The sequence below is a fragment of the Triturus cristatus genome, chromosome 7 (assembly GCF_964204655.1).
Source record: "Triturus cristatus chromosome 7, aTriCri1.1, whole genome shotgun sequence".
Lineage (NCBI taxonomy): Eukaryota > Metazoa > Chordata > Amphibia > Caudata > Salamandridae > Triturus > Triturus cristatus.
Window position 1 is genome coordinate 1003344516 of NC_140590.1, and position 18182 is coordinate 1003362697.

Below are 18182 nucleotides of genomic sequence, written 5' to 3' on the forward strand. Positions count from 1 at the left end.
AAACCCTACAGAAATAATCCGAGAAACACTTTACAATCCTCTCAGGTTCCACAATCGCCTCTCCCCAGTTACCAGGTCCTTATACTCAGTTTGCTTCAAGCAAAGCTCATGCAGTGAGGCCTCTGTAACCTCCTCCTCCAGCGCTCCCTCCAGAGCCGCGATCTCCTCCTCAACCTGCAGAACCTCGCCATCTCTCCGCCGCTTGGCAGCTACTACCAGGGAGAGGGCTTCCCCTCGGAGCACGGTCTTAAATGCTTCCCACAGCGACACTGCCGAGTCCACGGATCCCAGATTATCCTTGAAAAAATTATCTACCTTCTTTACCAGCGCGCTGCGCATCTTGGGGTCTCGGAAATACCACGGGTTGATAGGGGCCACCCTTCCTCCCCCCTCAAAACCTAGATCCAGCCGGATCCACACTGGCGAATGGTCAGATATACCACGCGCCATGTGCCTCGCCTCGGAGACCAATGAGGCGTGCGCAGCCAGAGTGAGTAGGTAATCAATCCTGGAAAGGCTACCATGTGCCCCGGAGTGGAACGTGTATTGGCTCTGTGTGGGGTGCCGGAGCCTCCAGCAGTCTATCAGGCCAAGCGTGTCTAGGAAGTCTGGAAGCCACTTCTGAGCCCCCCCTGTGTCTCTGGGCGGGCATCTATCCAGCAGGCCGGAGCCAACAGCGTTAAAATCCCCTCTCACCACAAGCATACCCCCCGGGAGATCCAGCAAGGCCCTACCCAGATCTGCAAACGTGGAGGCCTGCAGGGCCGGCGGGACATAAACCGAAACTAAAACCAAAGTTCTTCCTTCCCACCGCCCCGCCACCGCCACAAACCTCTCCCTATCATCAACGATGGTGGAGTCCACCTCAAATGGTAGCGAGGCTCTGACTAGGATGCCCACACCCCTGGACCCAGAGGAGAATCCCGAATGTGCTATGAATTTATAACCCTTCCTATTAAGAGCATAGCACGTATTACCTATAAGATGCGTCTCCTGCAGCAGGGCAACATCTGGCATTGACCGTTTCAAGAATTGCAAAACAATCCCACGCTTAATGCGATCCCTCAATCCATTAACATTCCAGCTCATAACACTTAAACCCCTACCCCCCATCCTCAAACGTAAAGAGGCCCACCCCACACCCGAAGAGCCACCATGGAACAGTCCTGGAAATAATCACCATGCCTTGCAGAAACAAACCCCCCAACAACAAACCCAAAATCCCAGAAACCCCCCCCACCCTGCACCCCTGCTGCAGCTTACAAAGCCCCCCCAACTTGCAGTGTGCCTGTCGCCCTACAAAAACCCAAAATCTACAAAAAGTACCCTAAGGGAGGAAAAGAGCACCCCTCGTCCTCCCGCAACCCTCCGCATTTACTGCACTCTATTCAAGTCTTCAAATATAGCCAAAGCGAGTCAGACCGGCTCCGAAAAATCAGCCCTGCCCATCCCGGCCACTGTCCCCATCCTCGGCAGTGTCCTCCCCCGTCCGTCGCCGGGGCAAAGCGTCCAGCCATTCATCGGCCATAACAGGAGAGTCAAAGAAGAATGTCCGATCTTCGTGCACCACACGTAATCTGGCAGGGAAGAGCATGGCATACTTCAGATCCCTCTCCCGGAGCCGCCTCTTCACCCCCAGAAAGCCCTGTCTCTGCCTCTGCACCTGCTGGGTGAAGTCCGGATAGAAATTCACCGACGCGTTCTGGAAGGGGACCGGGCCCGTCACCCTCGATGCTTGCAGGATAGCGTCCCGATCTCGAAAATGAAAGAGCCGGGCGACGATCGGCCTCGGTGGGGCACCCACCTTGGGCCTCCCACCCGGCACTCTATGGGCCCTTTCAACCGCAAAGAACTTTCCAAGACCCTTAGGCTGCAGATGATTAAGCACCAAGTCCTCGACAAGCAGGTCAACCGAAGCCTCATCCGAGGACTCCGGGACCCCGATGACGCGCACGTTGTTGCGCCTGGCCCGGCTCTCAAAGTCCTCCAGCCGGCGGGCGGCGAGATCAGTCTCGGTCCTCAGCTTACGAACCTCGGTCTGCAGTTCCGTGACATCATCGGTGAGGCCCGTGGTCTTGCGATCCAGGGTCTTAACCCGTTCATTCGTTTTGCCCAAGTCCGCACGGATCAGGTTAACATCCACCAAGATGGCATCCACCTTATGCGCCAGGGCATCGAACTGTCTCCCAATCGAAGTCTGCATCCCTTCGAGCGCGCCCATGACATCCTGTAGTGAGAGCTCCGGGGCCAAAGGCGAGGCCGCCTTCTGGGTATCCGGCGACTGGCTCGACCCACTCGGTGACCCCTTCTGCAGAGCATAGCGGTCCATACTATTAACTTGGGTATAGGCTCCCCGCCTGGTAGACTTAGCCTTCAGCCGATCCACCTCTGCTTTGCCCGACATGGTTGATACCAAGCAGGTCGGTTCAGATAAGACGGGTCCCTCTCAACGAAAGGAATCAGGAGTGATCAGTTCTGCAGTGGGCCGCCAGAGTAGCCTGCAGAGCGTCCATAGGGTAATAAAGCCACCAAGAGCTCTCCAGGGGCAGGGCTGACAAAGGGAGAGAAAGCGAAAGTGAAAGGACGGGGACCTCCGTCCGACAGTTCACACCTCGCCTGGCCGTTGTTGTTCAACTAGGAGTCGGGCATCCTGCCAACTCTAGCCCCTGGCATCCCTCGGAGATAGGCCGCAATCTTCCGCCAGGCGTAAGTCCGGTTCCCGGTGGGCGATCCGACCGCGGGTAGGATCAATCGCCTCCCTGACAGGTCATCCACACGATGCCATGCATACCGACAGGATTAGAGACAGGATAGTCGACGGAGGGCGCGAGGGTCTCGGGAGCTCAGAGCTCACGCGGCCATCTTGGTCAAGCGCTAGGCTCCTCCATTCCATTTCTCATTCTTAGTATGTTGCGAAAACACTGCACCAATAGCATAGCCAGAAGCATCCACAGACAATATGCACTTGGCTGAAGGCATGAAGGATTTCAAATTAGGAGTTACAGAAATTGCCTTTTTAACATTTTCAAAACATTGTTTCTGTTGTTGATGCCACACAAATGACACATTTTTCTTGAGTAAAGCCCTCAATGGTTCCACTTTAGATACATAATTTTCAACGAAACGTGAGTAAAATTCGGTGAGGCCCAAAAAGGATATTAACTGGTCCTTGTTCTTTGGTTCTGGAGCAGACAAGATTGCCTCCACATGACTGATTTTAGGTCGATACAACATGCCCATGGTACTCGACCTCACATTCACCAAATACACATTTCTCATTCCTAACAGTTAAGCCATGTTCCCTAAGAGCCCTCAAAACTGCATGTAAATACTGGTCAAGGAACTCTTTATCCTTGTTGAAGATCAAAATGTCATCTTGGAAGACTTTTGCTCCACCAACCCCATGCAAAATTCTTGTCATTTCCCTCTGGAAAACTGCTGAAGCACTTGCTAATACGTCGGTACCTAAACATGCCTTCAGGAGTAATAAAGGCTGGGCAATGCTTTGAGTTCTCATCCAATTCAATTTGGTGATGCACACTTGCCAAATCTATTTTCGAAAACCAAGAAGCACCACCAATAGAAGAGGTTAACTCTTGTAAGTTAGGAAGAAGAAACTTATCGATCCACAGGGGTGTGGAATTTAATAAAAGGTCGACTTGTCCATGGGGCAGGTTGCTTCATGAATCTACTTGTCCCGTAACAAATCCAGTTGTCCCTTTGGTGCCATTTAGTGCAGCGACAAATTATGGCCTCAATATCATTATACTGGAGCACTTATATAGCCTCTCTGATTATGCCAGGGCTCATACCATAGTAGTGTTTGATTACTTGCAATCCCTTTATGTTTCCACAGATCTACATACTGGGGCTGAAGATAGTGGTAAGCAATAGTTCCAGGGTCAGAATGCCCTTTTGAGTCTGTGCAAATCTGCATGTTTTAAGGGTTTTCAACAACTCTTCTCTAATCTTTTCTCATACTGAGAAATGTTGGAAATTTACTCCTGGCAATGGCAGACGTAAACCTTCTTCCTGAGTTAGGAAAAGAGTGGTTGGAGAAAAAGTGAACTTGAAAACTCAGATTTTCTTATGACCAAATCTACACATGCATATTTGCTCATGCTAAAATGCAGTTCACAAATATTTTCTAGGAGTACTATTTCTTGTCCTGCTTCTGTAAACCTTTGGGAATTCATTAAAGCTGTATAGCTGCACTTAATGCAAGGCCATATAGCATGAGACTTTCTATACTTATTGTGCCCCTAATATGGTCTGGCATGGACCATGACCTTTTGCGTTTATTAAACTTCTGTCTCTCTCTCTCTCTCTCTGTATCGGCTTGCTTCACTGTGAGTGACCGCATTCTGCTCTTTCACAAGGAGCATATCGGTACACAAGTAGTTTTGTTCAGTGCCAGTAACTACTGTGGAAGTGTGTGCTTTTTGAGACCAAAAACAATTTTTGTCTTTGCCAATGCTTATTATATTGGTGAGGGCCCGGCAGCTCCCATACTGATAAGGTTTTGCAAAAACAATGCCAAAACAAGTCACACGTTAACAAAACTAAAAAGCAGACCACCAATTTAAGGCCTACTGGCTTTGCCAATGCTTGTTTAATTTTGTTTCCCATAATCCAATTGAAACTGGTTACATGGATTTTCCATTATGAATATTTGGGGGAAATACTAGCGCACATCATTAAATGATGCTGCAAAGAAATGGTGCTTGAAATTTCACAGTAGTTTAGCAAAATGTTTTTTTCCTGCGTTCAGTTTTTTAAGAACATTTTATTTTGAAATCAAAGAATCATCAATCTTGCTTTTAAGCTTCTTCAATTATTTGCATCAAATCAGAGCACTCTTGGAGCAGTATACATAGTCTCATATTGCTAAACTTTGAAAACGTGTGTACACTTTTTAATTCTGAAACCACTGTCAGAAGTGCAGTCAGAGCTTACAACATTTACTTAGAGCGCTCTATTAGTAATAAAGGCATTCAATCAATGAACCATAAATACAAGTTTGAACAGCATCAACATATGGACAAAAATATGACCTTAACTGCAGACAGTGCCCTTCCCTGACCCATTATGTGGTACAGCAAACGGCCAGCCAAAGGGTTTGTGCTGCAGGGGGTTGTGCCTACTTGTCCCAAGGACAAAATACACATGAAAACTTGTTGCCCTTGGCCCCAAACAATATATCCTGGGAGTCCGGCAACAGGAATTCCATATCCCTGGATCCAAATTGCCTCATTCCAACACCTCAAGTCCACGCATAAACGTAGATCGCCATTGGCCTTAAGGGAAATTACCACCGGAGAAACCCAATCCGAGCTCTCCATTGGCTCAATAATTTCATCCTTATACAATCTTTTAAGAATGTTCCCCAACTCATCACGATAATTAATAGGAACATTCCTAGGTTTTTGTCTTATAGGGCACTCACCATTTCGCAAAACAATTTTGTGTTTGAATTTCACCATCTTGCCCACACCATCAGTAAAAACATCAAAATACATTTTCATAAGTTCAGAATAATCAGCATGGACATGTATTTTCTCATCCTCATTCTCACACTGTCCCACAACACAGGACACTCCAAACTTGCATCAATCTTAAAACCCAAATCCATGATGTGTGGCCAACCCAAAATGGTAGCACCCGTATTTGCAACATATACCTTGCCCTGACATGACATGTCCAAAACTCATATCCGCCCACAAAAAATCTTCCAGAGGGATTTTTTGACCAGAATAACTGCCAGGACTCACATCAGGCTCCAACAACGGTCTACCTGGCCATAATTTTTCAAATAAATCCTTACCCATGATGGTATACCATGCGCAAGAGTCCACCATAGTACACACTTCCACACCATTGAGGCACACAGTGCACGAGGGCAATTTTTTTGCCTTGCCCACCTCATCAACCGATTTATCATGCAAACTAGACACTTCTCCAATTACATTCAAATCATCATCATATACATCATCTTGAATGAAATTAACCTTCTTCCCTGAACTCTTGCACACTCTACTAAAATGTTTCTTCTTTTTGCATGTAGTACATAATTTAGTTCATGCTCTGCACCATTTGGAATTAGCTAAATGGCAACTGGAACCACACCTGTAACTTTGGACAAAAACCCTTGTGATTCATTAATTTTCCTGTTTGGAATACTCTTCCCCGTCTTAGTATCACTTTTACTTTTTACCTTAACATCCTTATTCACAACACTCAATTGGTTAGAACCACTTTTTTCATTCCTCACCTCACAAATGCACTCATCTGAAACTTCAATGCTCCTGGCAACATCAATAGCAGCTTTCAAAGAAATTCCACCACACAACCATAAATTCTCTTGAATTTTCTTCGACTTAGTCTTCATCAAAATTTGATCACGGAGATCTTGATCATAAGTCATACGATCAAATTCACACGTTACTGCTAAACCTCTCAAAGCAGATACAAATTGATCAATGCTTTCATCCTCTTTCTGCGCTCTAGAGTAAAATTTAAATCTCTCCATGACTACGTTAATCTTCCAACCAAACCTCTCTTGCATTTGTTTAACAGCATATTGATAAACCCCAACGTCACCAGCATTCTCGATCGAGTAAGTTCTTAAATTCCCTCAAACCCACAGCACCTAATCTGTGATTAAGAATTGAGAATTTCCTTTCTTCCGAACACTCATCCTCCTTAAGAACTTCTACATATGCTTCAAAAAGATCAATCCACAAATCCCAAGCAATAGGGGGTTCACCTAAAAAAATGGCGGCCGTTGAATAGTTGCCATGGTAACACACAACCTAAATTAACCAAAAAATGCGAATAACTGCTAATTAGATGGTCAAACAAGAAAAGAAAATTCTCAATTAGCGCTTGCAGAAAAAGTTCGCCAGAGTCAGGTGTGCAAAAATTTTTTTTGAAGAAGAAGCAATTATTTATTATTATTATTTATATGGCGCACGAATCATCCCCAAGGGGATCTCTCGGCGCATGGGAGGCAGGCATCTAAAAGCAGAGAGTTTCAGTTAAATAACCTGGTTTTTAGGTGTTTCTTAAAAACAGTCAAGGTGGAACATGAACGCAGATCTAGTGGCAACGCATTCCAGTATTTGGGAGCCAGATGGGAAAAGGCACAGCCACCCATCTTAACTTTTTAAATTCTCAGCGTTTGAAGAAGATTTTGGCCACTGGATCTTAACTGTCGTGCCGGGGTATACCATTCCAATTTCTTCATAAGGTATTTAGGTCCTTGTCCAAGAAGCGCTTTAAAAACTAGGCACAAAAGTTTGAATAGTGCTCTTTTCCTAATAGGAAGCCAATGTGACTCTCTTAGTAGAGGTAAGGATGGCGTAAGCGGGGGTTTATTTAAAGCTAGGCGGGCAGCCGTGTTTTGAACGACTTGTAGCCTAGAGAGCAGGTCCTTCCTCATCCCCACTAGAAGAGCATTACCGTAATCCAGTCTACTGACTAAAAGCGCCTGAATCAAAACCCTTCTAGCGGAGAGAGGAATCAACGGGAAGACCTTTTTTAAAGTGCGCATCAGTCCAAAACAGTTACCTGATAGGGTCTTAACATGTTCTTCCATGGATAATGGATAACAATGTTGTAAATGGTGGAAATAATGTTCATCAGGTGTGCCTGTCGGCAAAATTAACAAGCACAGGAAACATCGCCGGAATTGGCAATACAGCTCACCAAAGTAATCTATTTAATAAGGTGTGCCTGTCATTGAATTAAACAGCCATGGAAACAGTTACCTCAAGGAAAAGCTCAAAACGCTGCAAACACTGCAAACACACAGTAAATGCTCCAGGAGACGTTGCAGCTGCAGGCGCCACGTAGCTGCTTCCGTGGTAAACAGACTCACTGCAGCACTAACCGCGCCCCTCACACACAGCTGAGAGAGTAGAATTAACCCAACATGGCCCTGTATGCACGTAACATGATGATGCACACTCCAAGGGTTGAACCAATCCAAAATGGCTGCTTTGCGCACGCGATGACGTGCACTCCAAGGAAACGGACCACGTCAAAACCTTTGGTTGCTATGGAAACGTGGAAACCGCAACATGGACATCACTTGGCTGACGTCACAGGCCAGATACTCCGCAACCTCCATAAACAAGTAGACAAGCCACTTCAAAAGTGACGATGGAGTCGCCCAGAATGACGCTGAAGTACGCACCAGGATGGCAGGAATTCACTCAGCAGAATCTGGGAAACTCAACGCAAAGCTCATCAGAATCGCCGAAATCAGGATCGATGGCAATTATCAAGGAGTCACCGGTGCCGCTTTACTCCCAACTCGTCGCCATTGTGGAAAAGAAGCAGTCTCCAGACGGTAAGTCGTTGATGGGTAGATTTTTATTGGTAGTGAGCATAAGCTACATCAGAGACATCAGCCTTCAATGCTCAACCCAACCGTCTACTCCCGAATCCCGGACTCAACATTCTTCCCGCACACATTCCACATGCCTCACGCGACACACACCGACTAGCCCAATACCACACAAACCAGGGGTGTAAAACAGTCGTCTACACCCTCTGTGGTGCAAGGTGTCTCTCAACTCTACAGGGGGCACCCCAGCCCTTAACCCCTTCGACGCTCATGACGGAACGGTTCCGTCATGAGCGTCGGTTGAGCTGTGCTCATGACGGAACCGTTCCGTCATGACCACGCCCGCGCAAGCAGCAGCCAGCACAGCGGGGGAATCCGCCCCGCATGGAAGGGGTTAAGAGGGCCCTCAATCATCCAAGTCCAACATAAATCTGTGATATATGAGAGACTCACCTCATCACATTCAGCGAGGGGGAGGGCATCAATTTGCATTATGCCACAGCTCTAAACACAACAGAGATGGCAGGAGGTGGCACACAAAGTCTCAGTAGGAGTATTAGATGCAGAGAGAAAGTAACCACCAAACTGTGGAACACGCTGGGTATGGTAAAACATGGAGAGAAATCGTGCCCATCAGCAGGAAATGGTATTGTCCAAAGCTCTGTTTTTAATATAAAATCAGGGCCTTCGGTAATCGTTTCACTGAAAATACAACATTTAAAAATATATATATTATTGTATAAAGGTGCTCCCGAAAGGCAAGTTTCTACAGCTTGGAATCTAGGGAATACTAAAGCAATTTTGGTATTTTACTGACCTCTGCTGGTCGTTCTCTATAAAGAAAGTTAAAGAGAGGCAGTTTCTAGAAAAAATGTTTTTTAAAAAGTCCCTAAGCAGAAAGCTATTCTGGTATTTCACTTACCTCTGCTGGTCGTTTTCTAACAAGACAGTTAAATAGAGGCAGTTGCTAGGAAAAATAACCCCTAAGCAAAAGTGTAAGCAAACAAAGTCCTGGGACAATGCTCCAGGGCCCAGTAAATACATACAACAGATCAGGCTCGACTAAAAAGTATTACAGGTGGCCCAAGTGGTCACAGTAAATGAATGGGCCTCTGTGACTTTGGATGACCTGGCTTTCTGGACCAGAACTAGGTTACAAAAGCTACATTCACATCATGACATCTACGGTGACAGTGGTCCACACTTGGCAATGACTTAATGAAATGTGATAAATGACTCCCTCCCAAAACACCTCTGTGGATGGGATCTAAACTGCCACAGGTGACAACACTCAAGGGATGTCGTAAACGGGACAATATTGGACTGTCTCAGCTGGAAGATGTGTAGGATGCCAATGGCGCAGTGCCCTCTGAACAACAGCAGAGCAAATAGGATATGCCAATGACACAAAATGTTTAGCTACATACAACTAAAGCATATCCAAGGAAGAGGATACACAGGAGAAATCACCATTGGAAATTATACTACTCGATGCGTACATAGAAGCAAAAGCTATATCACAAACATATAGAACATTGATGAGGGACACAGAGACCGAGATGGAGAAACTACAGGACCATTGGTTTTGCCAACAGCTTGACTGTAATTGTTAGACATGCACTGATTGGTGTTAGGTGAAACTACATTACTAATTGCTATTTTATTATTGGTTGACTGTATGCAAAAGAAAATGCGACATAAGACCAGTATGTGGATAGAGGTGTATTATTAGATGTGAGAATATGCCTCTACATGCTGCACAGGCGAAATTAAACTTGCCCCCCCCCCTGCAAGGTACGTGGAGGGGCCACCTCCGGACTCAATCAGGAGCTCTCTGACCTGGGTACTGTGCTAAGGGGGCCCCCTGGAGCTTGCCCCGCCCCTCTCCCCGCACTGCAGGGGCCTGTGTCACGCCACTGTCCATGCACATAGCTTTTAACACAGTAATGCTTGGGGTCGTCATACTATGTGGCTTGTGTATGCCTCTTATTTCTGTGGATCAAATATACCCCCAAGAAAGAGTGCAGATGAACTTATGATGCGCATTGGGAGCTATTTTCATCTGAATGTTATGACAAAGGACTACTAATAGGTTTGATTAAATAAAACTGCACAGAATTAACAAAAGGATAAGGCCTACTTCCAGTCGAATTATTAACATTGTTGAAATGTTCAGACTCCCGATGGGCGACCACTGGAGCCTGGTCTACAAGTCCCAAGTTTAGAGAGGTATTTTGGAAAAATAAAGTTTACAGCACAGGGAGGACCAACACAGACCGGCTGGAGTCACGCGCACCTACAATTGATATAAAGACATGCAGTGACAAATAAAGCAGAAAGAAGATGTGATAACGGGGTTACAGTACAGACTATCAAATGTGCCGTCTATACTTGGAGACTGCTGCTCATTGCCCCGAGAATCTCCGTTGTGTCCTTGTTGTGTCTGGCTGTTAGCTGCAGTCAATTGTCTTCATGCAAACTGCTCCCTTCGGCCCTCGCATGTCCCACTTGCCTGGTGTCGAAGGACAGCTCGGTTTGTTAATGTTTTGACCTTTCCATATTTGTGCATCTTCGGCTCCGCCAGGCTGCGCAATTTATAGTTTTCAGTTGTCTGCCTCTGTTAGCTACTTGAGTCGGTTACTTGGTGCTGCAGTGCCCTTTAAGCATTAATATTACAAACACACACATATCAGCTGCATCATGCATCTGGTTGTTAAGAGGATCGGCTCTTACTTTCACTTGAGTTTCTTCTGTGAGTCGTGTTGACTTTGGTTCGGCTCCATGACCGTGCTGCCCATGCTGGCGGGCCACGGCTCTTGTGATCGCATTATTTTACATGTAGACCACCTGGGCCCCATCCTAGCTCTCTGCACCGGACTCGCTCCTTTGGCTACTGCTCGCCCCGCGGTGCTTCAGTAGCTTTCTGTTGCTCTCGGGCCCGGGGCCAGGACTTGCCCGCGTGCAGCTAAGGGCGTTGGGCGTTGTAGGTCGGTAAGAATAAAGGGGCGTCAGCATCACACTTTTTCACAATCCCCCTGGCATGTCCTGCTAATCATTAAGTAAAATGCAGCACGTGAGGGGGCTTAAGGGCAGTAGAGAGGGAAGGAATGCCGATTGCAAGCAGATACTCAAACACAGTAATTTGTAAAATAACCACGTTTTAAGACCTTCAAAACAGAGACGCGTGTGTGTGTTTCTGAGTATTTAATAATTCCAGAAACCGACAGAAAGCTCGGGGTGGAACACCTCAAACCCGCCCTGAAGCTACGCCCCTGCGTGCTGCGCAGCCCCTCTGGCTCGGTCATGTCACCGCCGCCTTCTTCATCATCAAGCTACAAGCTGCTCTCGGATCTGCCCCATCACGCTAGGCAGGGCAGCGCGAGTCACACTGCAGCCGCCACAGTCTATGAGAGGCTTTTCACGGCCACTCCACAACCGCAATAAAATAATGAAAATAGATAAATCAATTTGTGTCCCAAAATATTTCAGTTTATATACAGTATTGTAATATGTTTTTATAGATTTACCCTTACATAAATATTAAGACTCCTTCACTTTATTTCCTTACACTTTTGCTTGCAGTGCGCCAACCATCAGAGAGAATGAGACATAACAATGATACACTTGACTTTAGCAGCTTTGACTTGGAACTTAGAAACTTGGAATTATCATGCAGGAAGGCACCTTTAATCAGAACAATCAGACAAACTCAACAGCATCTTTTCGATTTGATAAATTATAGTAGGGATTTAAATCTGCCATTACAATGCACAGACAAAAACACGGTTAAAGAAGAAGAACTCACCCTTTCACTCTCAGCATTTGTTCAATGGTCTCGGGCAAAGGCACGCCATGTGTTTCTGGGAGAAACAGTGTAAGGATCCCCATAAGCACAGTAAGACTTCCCATAAGGATGTAAGGCAGAAACTCATCATAGGCACCTAATGGAAAACCAATACACCAGAATGAAATTGACAGGAGTACGTAATTCAGGACAGGGACACACACACACAGAGACAGACAGACAGGCAGAGACACACACACACACAGAGACAGACAGACAGGCAGAGATACACACACACACACACATACAGAGACAGACAGACAGACAGACAGACAGACAGACAGACAGGCACACACACACAGAGACAGACAGACAGACAGACACACACACACACACACACACACACACACACACACACACACACTATATTTAGCACATGATCAAATGATTTCATCAGATCACCAGTAAGATATCCGTGACATCTGTTAATTATCAGAAATGCAAAACAGAAATATTTCAAATACTTTTACCAAATTTAGGGCCTGAATTAGAGTTTGGCAAACGGGATACTCTGACACAAACGTGATGGACACTCCCTCCACCGAATTACAAGTTTCAGTGGATATGATCAGGGCCACCGGAACTATGCGATTTTGAGACTTAGGCACTTTTAGCTTAATTATACAGTGGCCGCATTTGCAACATAATCCATCATGTGCTGCATAATATGTACCACTCATAAAAGCTTTTCACCCCTCTTTACCCTCGCACGTCTCCAAGAAATGTAAAATCTAAGGTGTTGACATAGATTCAAGAAATGCTTTATCGCTCCTCCTAAAACACCCACCTTCAACCACAAGAGATACATGAAGGAACCTTTCTACGGAAGTGCCACAAAAATATGGAACTCCCTCTTGCTGAGCCTCGGCCTGACCATATGTAAGGTCACCTTCAAAAAAGTCCTCAAAGCTCTTCTCTTTGATCGACACCTGGCCTAAACCGCTCCTACCGCCTCAAGTTCCCTCTAATTGCATGCTAACCTCCACCTGCACGATCCGTTTGATGATCCTCACTTGGTACTATGCAGATTGCTTTTCATTGCAATGTTTTTTTATATGTGAGATGCACTCTATTTCATGGGAGAGGCTAACCCGGGGATTACTCCACCTTTGAAGTATGTGTATATTTTCTATTTGAGATTGATGTGTTCTGGCTTTATTGTGAATCACTCGGATGCCCATGTCTGTGCTATATACAATCACAAAAATAAATAATAAGCACAACATATGATGACTGCAACAAGGAAGGCATACACCTAAAACAAAACAGAACTATTAGCTTTCATTGGGAACCAGTGCTGGCCCTTGTAGTTAGAAGTCATATGAACCTGCCAATTACAGCAATGAGATGGGTGGCTCCACTGTGGACCTACTGCAGTCAGTTAACTTAACAGGTGGGAAGATAAAGCTTGAGGTAACTGGTGGAAAGATCAAAACAGAGGTTGATACAGTTTTCCAATCTGCTGTTTATGATGGCATTGACAATCATGACCTTATGGGACAAGGGAGGGAAAGGACTGCACTGAAGTACTTGAAGATTGCTGTACCTTTGTTGTACCAAAGGGAGTTTGGCGTTTACTTTGAAGATGAAATAGGCATCAGCGAGACTACAGTGTCATGGGCTGAGGGAGATCAGCCAGTATAGAAGTCGAAGGCCGCTGATAGCCCTGTGCAGAGTCTGATGAAGAGGCATCGGAAGGCATACGATCAATGTATGTATCATCAACTTGTTCCAGTTCTGGGAGATCGTGGGTGGAAGGTCCCTAGTGCAAGGGAGAGATTGGGTTACAAAAAATGACTGGGGGGGGAGGTTTGGGGGGGGGGGGGGGAGAATCAACATCGATTGAAGAGTCGGGGGAAAACATGGGCTAAAGCAAATAACTAGTGGAATGTATGAAACAGTGTGGGAGCGGTTCCAACATTGAAGACTGGAGATAGGGCTCCTGCGAGTGGGTTAATTTATCCTTGTGTAAAGTTCGCCTAGGAATTACAAATTAGTAAAAGATCAAGTGAGGTTGTCCAATGACTCTAAAGAACCTGACGGCTGGCTCTGGAATGAGTTCTAGGGGGCACAGTGCATGAAGGAGACCACGAAAAAAGCATATACAGCATCTGATCGACAGGTCAATTACCAAGAGCAAGGACAAATTGAGGAGAATGCATTTCAAAAGGGGTTTCAAGACAATGGTGAAACTGCAAACTGTTGTAGACTGAGTGCTCGAGGACGGTGAAGTCAACTAAGTACATAGGATCAGTCTGAGGTAAAGCAAGTTAAACTAAAGCATAAGGTGTCAACGTTCATATTGCTTAACATCGAGTTGAGTACAATTAAGATTTGATAGATAAACAAATGTTCAATTCAGCAGCTGTGAACAAAGGCATGGCAGGAGGAGTTAGGGCAGAGAGTGCAGTGTACTCACCAAAAGATTGGGGTATTACGTTTTAAATGTTAGCAGGTGTGGAGCAAGGGTGGTACCAAATCAAGCAAGGAAGATGCTCTGTCCCTGGCCCCCAATGTGGAGGTTAAAGATGGACATAATGGAGATACAGTGGATCCTTTGCCCTTCTGGGTCTCAGTGCCCTGGCACCACATGTACTAATGATAGCTACCCCCCCTATAAGTGGCAAAAAGTACATTTTTGTAGAAGAAGTAAAATTAAGTTTCATAGGTATTTAACGAAGATGGCTTTAAGGCCAAGATAACAAGATGTGATAGAAGTCTCAGAATAGCTGGAGGTGGAAAACCTTTGGTTTACTGAGGATGGAGTTTTAACTACAAGATGTAGTTTTTTAAAATTAATTTTATTTAGCATTTGTAATTTTTTAACACCTTACATCACATTTATATGCAGCAAATCGTTATACATTTTCAAGTGATCTTTGTCTTCTTCGATACTTATACATCTGCTAGTGTACTTGTTAGAAATGGAGGTCTTTAGTTGGCAATGGTTTGCACCTTTGTCCAAGTAGGGACCCTTGCTTCTAGTCAGGGTAAGGGAGTTACGCTCTTGAACAACCCCTGCTCATCCCATTGGTAACTTTGCAGGAGCAGACAGGCTTGCCTCAGAGGCAGCGTGTAAAGCATTTGTGCACATACACAGTAATACAGTAAAGACACTACAAATGGACACCACGCCAGTTCAGAAAAATAGGAAATCTTTATCTAAACACAAGACCAAAACGACAAAAATAGAATACATATATTCAGAAATCACTAAAAATAGGTTATTCACACAAATACAGCTAGTATCAACAAATAATTCCACCTGTAGCCATAACAACATCATGACAGATGGAAATACCAGAGTACGGCGCAGACTGCGAGATGCGCGGCGTTGGGCCTGGAGTCACGTGGACCCCAAAGAACAGTACCTTGGCAAATGATGAAAACAAATATGGTGCACGGCGTTGGGGAGGTGATATTTCGTTGGTGCCGGGCGGTGACGGTTCCTTACGACCACAGGGAAGGTGAGGCATCGATTCCTTGCTGCAATGCAGGGAAGGTGAGGCGTCCGTACCTTACTGTTACCGGGAAGGTTCGTCGCATTGGTGCCGAGGTGTCTGTTCCTTATGACGGTATAGGGTCAATGAATTCAAAAGTTCACCCACGCCAGGTATCGGCTCTGCAAGGGTTAAGCACATGCATCGGTGAAGTCAGGGCTGCAGTGCGAGTCAGGGCGGTGCGTTGTGAGTGGTGCCCTCGGCTCAGGTGCATGCAGCAGCCTCGGTGACAGCTTCAGAGTCGATACGGTGCGCCGTCTGCAGGCGTCGGGGCTCTGGAGCAAGTCGGGGAGGTGCATTGTGCACTTCATGAGCGGTACCCACGGCATCGGTGCAGGTTGTAGTGTCGCTCGCAGGCGTCGGTGTTGCTTTTTCCCCCGGTGGCAGCTGAAACAGCAGTTACAGGTGCAGGAAGACAAAGGGGATGAAGTCTTTGTGTCCCTGAGACTTCAGAACAGGAGGCAAGCTCTACACTAAGCCCTTGGAGATATTCTTCAAGCAGGATACACACACAGTTCCTTTCCTTAGCAGAAACAGCCACTGCAGTCCAATCCCAGGCAGCAAAGAGCAAGGGGGTAGTACTTCTTCATCTTTCCCAGCTTTTCTCCTTTGCAGACGTTCCTTTTGAGTTCAAAAGTAATCTAAAGTTCTGGGGTATGCGCCCCGATATTTATACTGCATTTCTCTTTGTTCTCTTGCGCAGAAAGGCTCTGTGTTCAGCCCAAACAAGAGAATACCCACTTTCTAAAAGTGATGGGGCTGGTCAGAGAGACTGTGTGTTCATTTAAAATATACACTTGTCTACATCATTCTGTGATGTATGCTGTATACATTACGTGTCTGTCTTTATTTGCCTGGGGCTGGGAGGTGTAATACACCACACATGGAGAACGTCATGTATGTTTTAGTCTTGCATGTGTGTGATCAGATTTTTATCTTTTGTGTTATATTTTTAATTAATAACAAGCAAGGTGGAAGGGAGACTTCACTGAAGCTGTACCCTTTTGTCTGGGAAAATCGAGTTGGCATTTTATTTGCGCCAACATTATTCTTGAACTGTCAGATCAACCTCCGTTTCGGGAAATTAATACATTGTCCCAGTGGGTCGCTAAGGGCTTTTTCCCCAAGTAATCTTTTTATTTTCTGCGTAATGTTACACTCTCTATTTATGCTAATTTTTTGAGGCTGTTTGCCCACCGCATGATACCAGGGGCTTAGGAGGTGTTCCGACACGTCGCAATCACTCTTTTTACCATTACTTATGCATTGCTAATGAACAAGTTACTTACCTTCGGTAACGATCTGTAAGAATCTGTATCTGTAAGAAACATTAGTCAGTTAGATTCCTCACCTTAGAATATCCACAGGGGTCAGACTGGATCCGGAAGATTTTTCGTCAGCAAGACCCCTTGCGCGTCGCTAGGCGTCGTCTGCAGCTCCGCGTCCGTCGTCGGCGTTGTGAGCCGGAATGACGTCGTCGGAGTACTTAGACGCCGCCCTCGCGCGCTGACGTCAGTTCTTGTACATAGCTTTCCGCGCCAGGAACGCAGAGCCATGCAAAGACCGACACTGGTGCCAAAAACAAAATCTAGGGGCCTGAAAAGGATAACCTTAACCCTAGATGTCAGTTCGCAGAACGGGGAGGATGGGTGAGTCGGTGAGGAATCTAACTAACTAATGTTTCTTACAGATACATCGTTACCGAAGGTAAGTAACTTGTTCATCTGAAAGAAACACGTTAGTTAGATTCCTCACCTTAGAATAGATACCCAAGCAATACCATCCCCGGTGGTGGGTCTGCGAACCAAGATCACACCTGAAAGTCCTGGAGGACAGAACGGCCAAAGAAGCCATCCCTCCGGACTTGGCTGTCAAGGCAATAATGCCTGGCAAACGTGTGTAGCGAAGCCCACGTCGCCGCCTGACAGATGTCCTGCAAAGGGACACCCCGTCCCAAAGCAGTAGTAGCCGCTGTGGCCCGAGTAGAATGGGCGCGCAGCCCAACAGGAGGGTCCTTTTTTGCCAAGGAATAACTAATTTTGATGCACAAAACGACCCACCGAGAGATGGTCCGTTTGTGCACAGCTTTCCCCTTCTTAGCACCCACATATCCAACGAAAAGTTGGTCGTCCACCCGGAACTGCTTCGTGCGGTCCAGATAAAAGGAGAGCGCACGTTTTGGGTCCAGACAGTGGAGCCTCTCTTCCTCTGTGGAAGGATGCGGAGGCGGAAAGAAGGTGGGCAAGGTGACAGACTGCCCAAGATGAAAGGGGGTCACCACTTCGGAAGAAAGGAGGGACGAGGCCGAAGGACAACCTTGTCCGGATGAACAGAGAGAAAAGGAGGCTTTGATGATAAAGCCTGGAGCTCACTCACCCGTCTAGCCGAGGTGATGGCTACCAGAAAAGCAGTCTTAAGCGTCAGCAGACGAAGAGGACAATTAGGTGTTCCAGCCATGTCCAGAGGCGCAGAGCCTCCTGACAAAGGG

General features: G+C 46.2%; 1 protein-coding gene across 2 annotated transcripts in view; it reads right to left on the reverse strand.

The window, feature by feature from the left end:
• LOC146810995 (organic cation/carnitine transporter 2-like) overlaps positions 1-18182 on the reverse strand; it is a 596936-nt gene that overhangs the window by 60189 nt on the left and 518565 nt on the right. For both annotated transcript variants that reach the window (XM_085618046.1, XM_085618045.1), the window contains one exon: positions 12156-12291. In XM_085618046.1, the coding sequence (XP_085474172.1) occupies positions 12156-12291 (136 nt within the window). The remainder of the gene's footprint in view (positions 1-12155; positions 12292-18182) is intronic.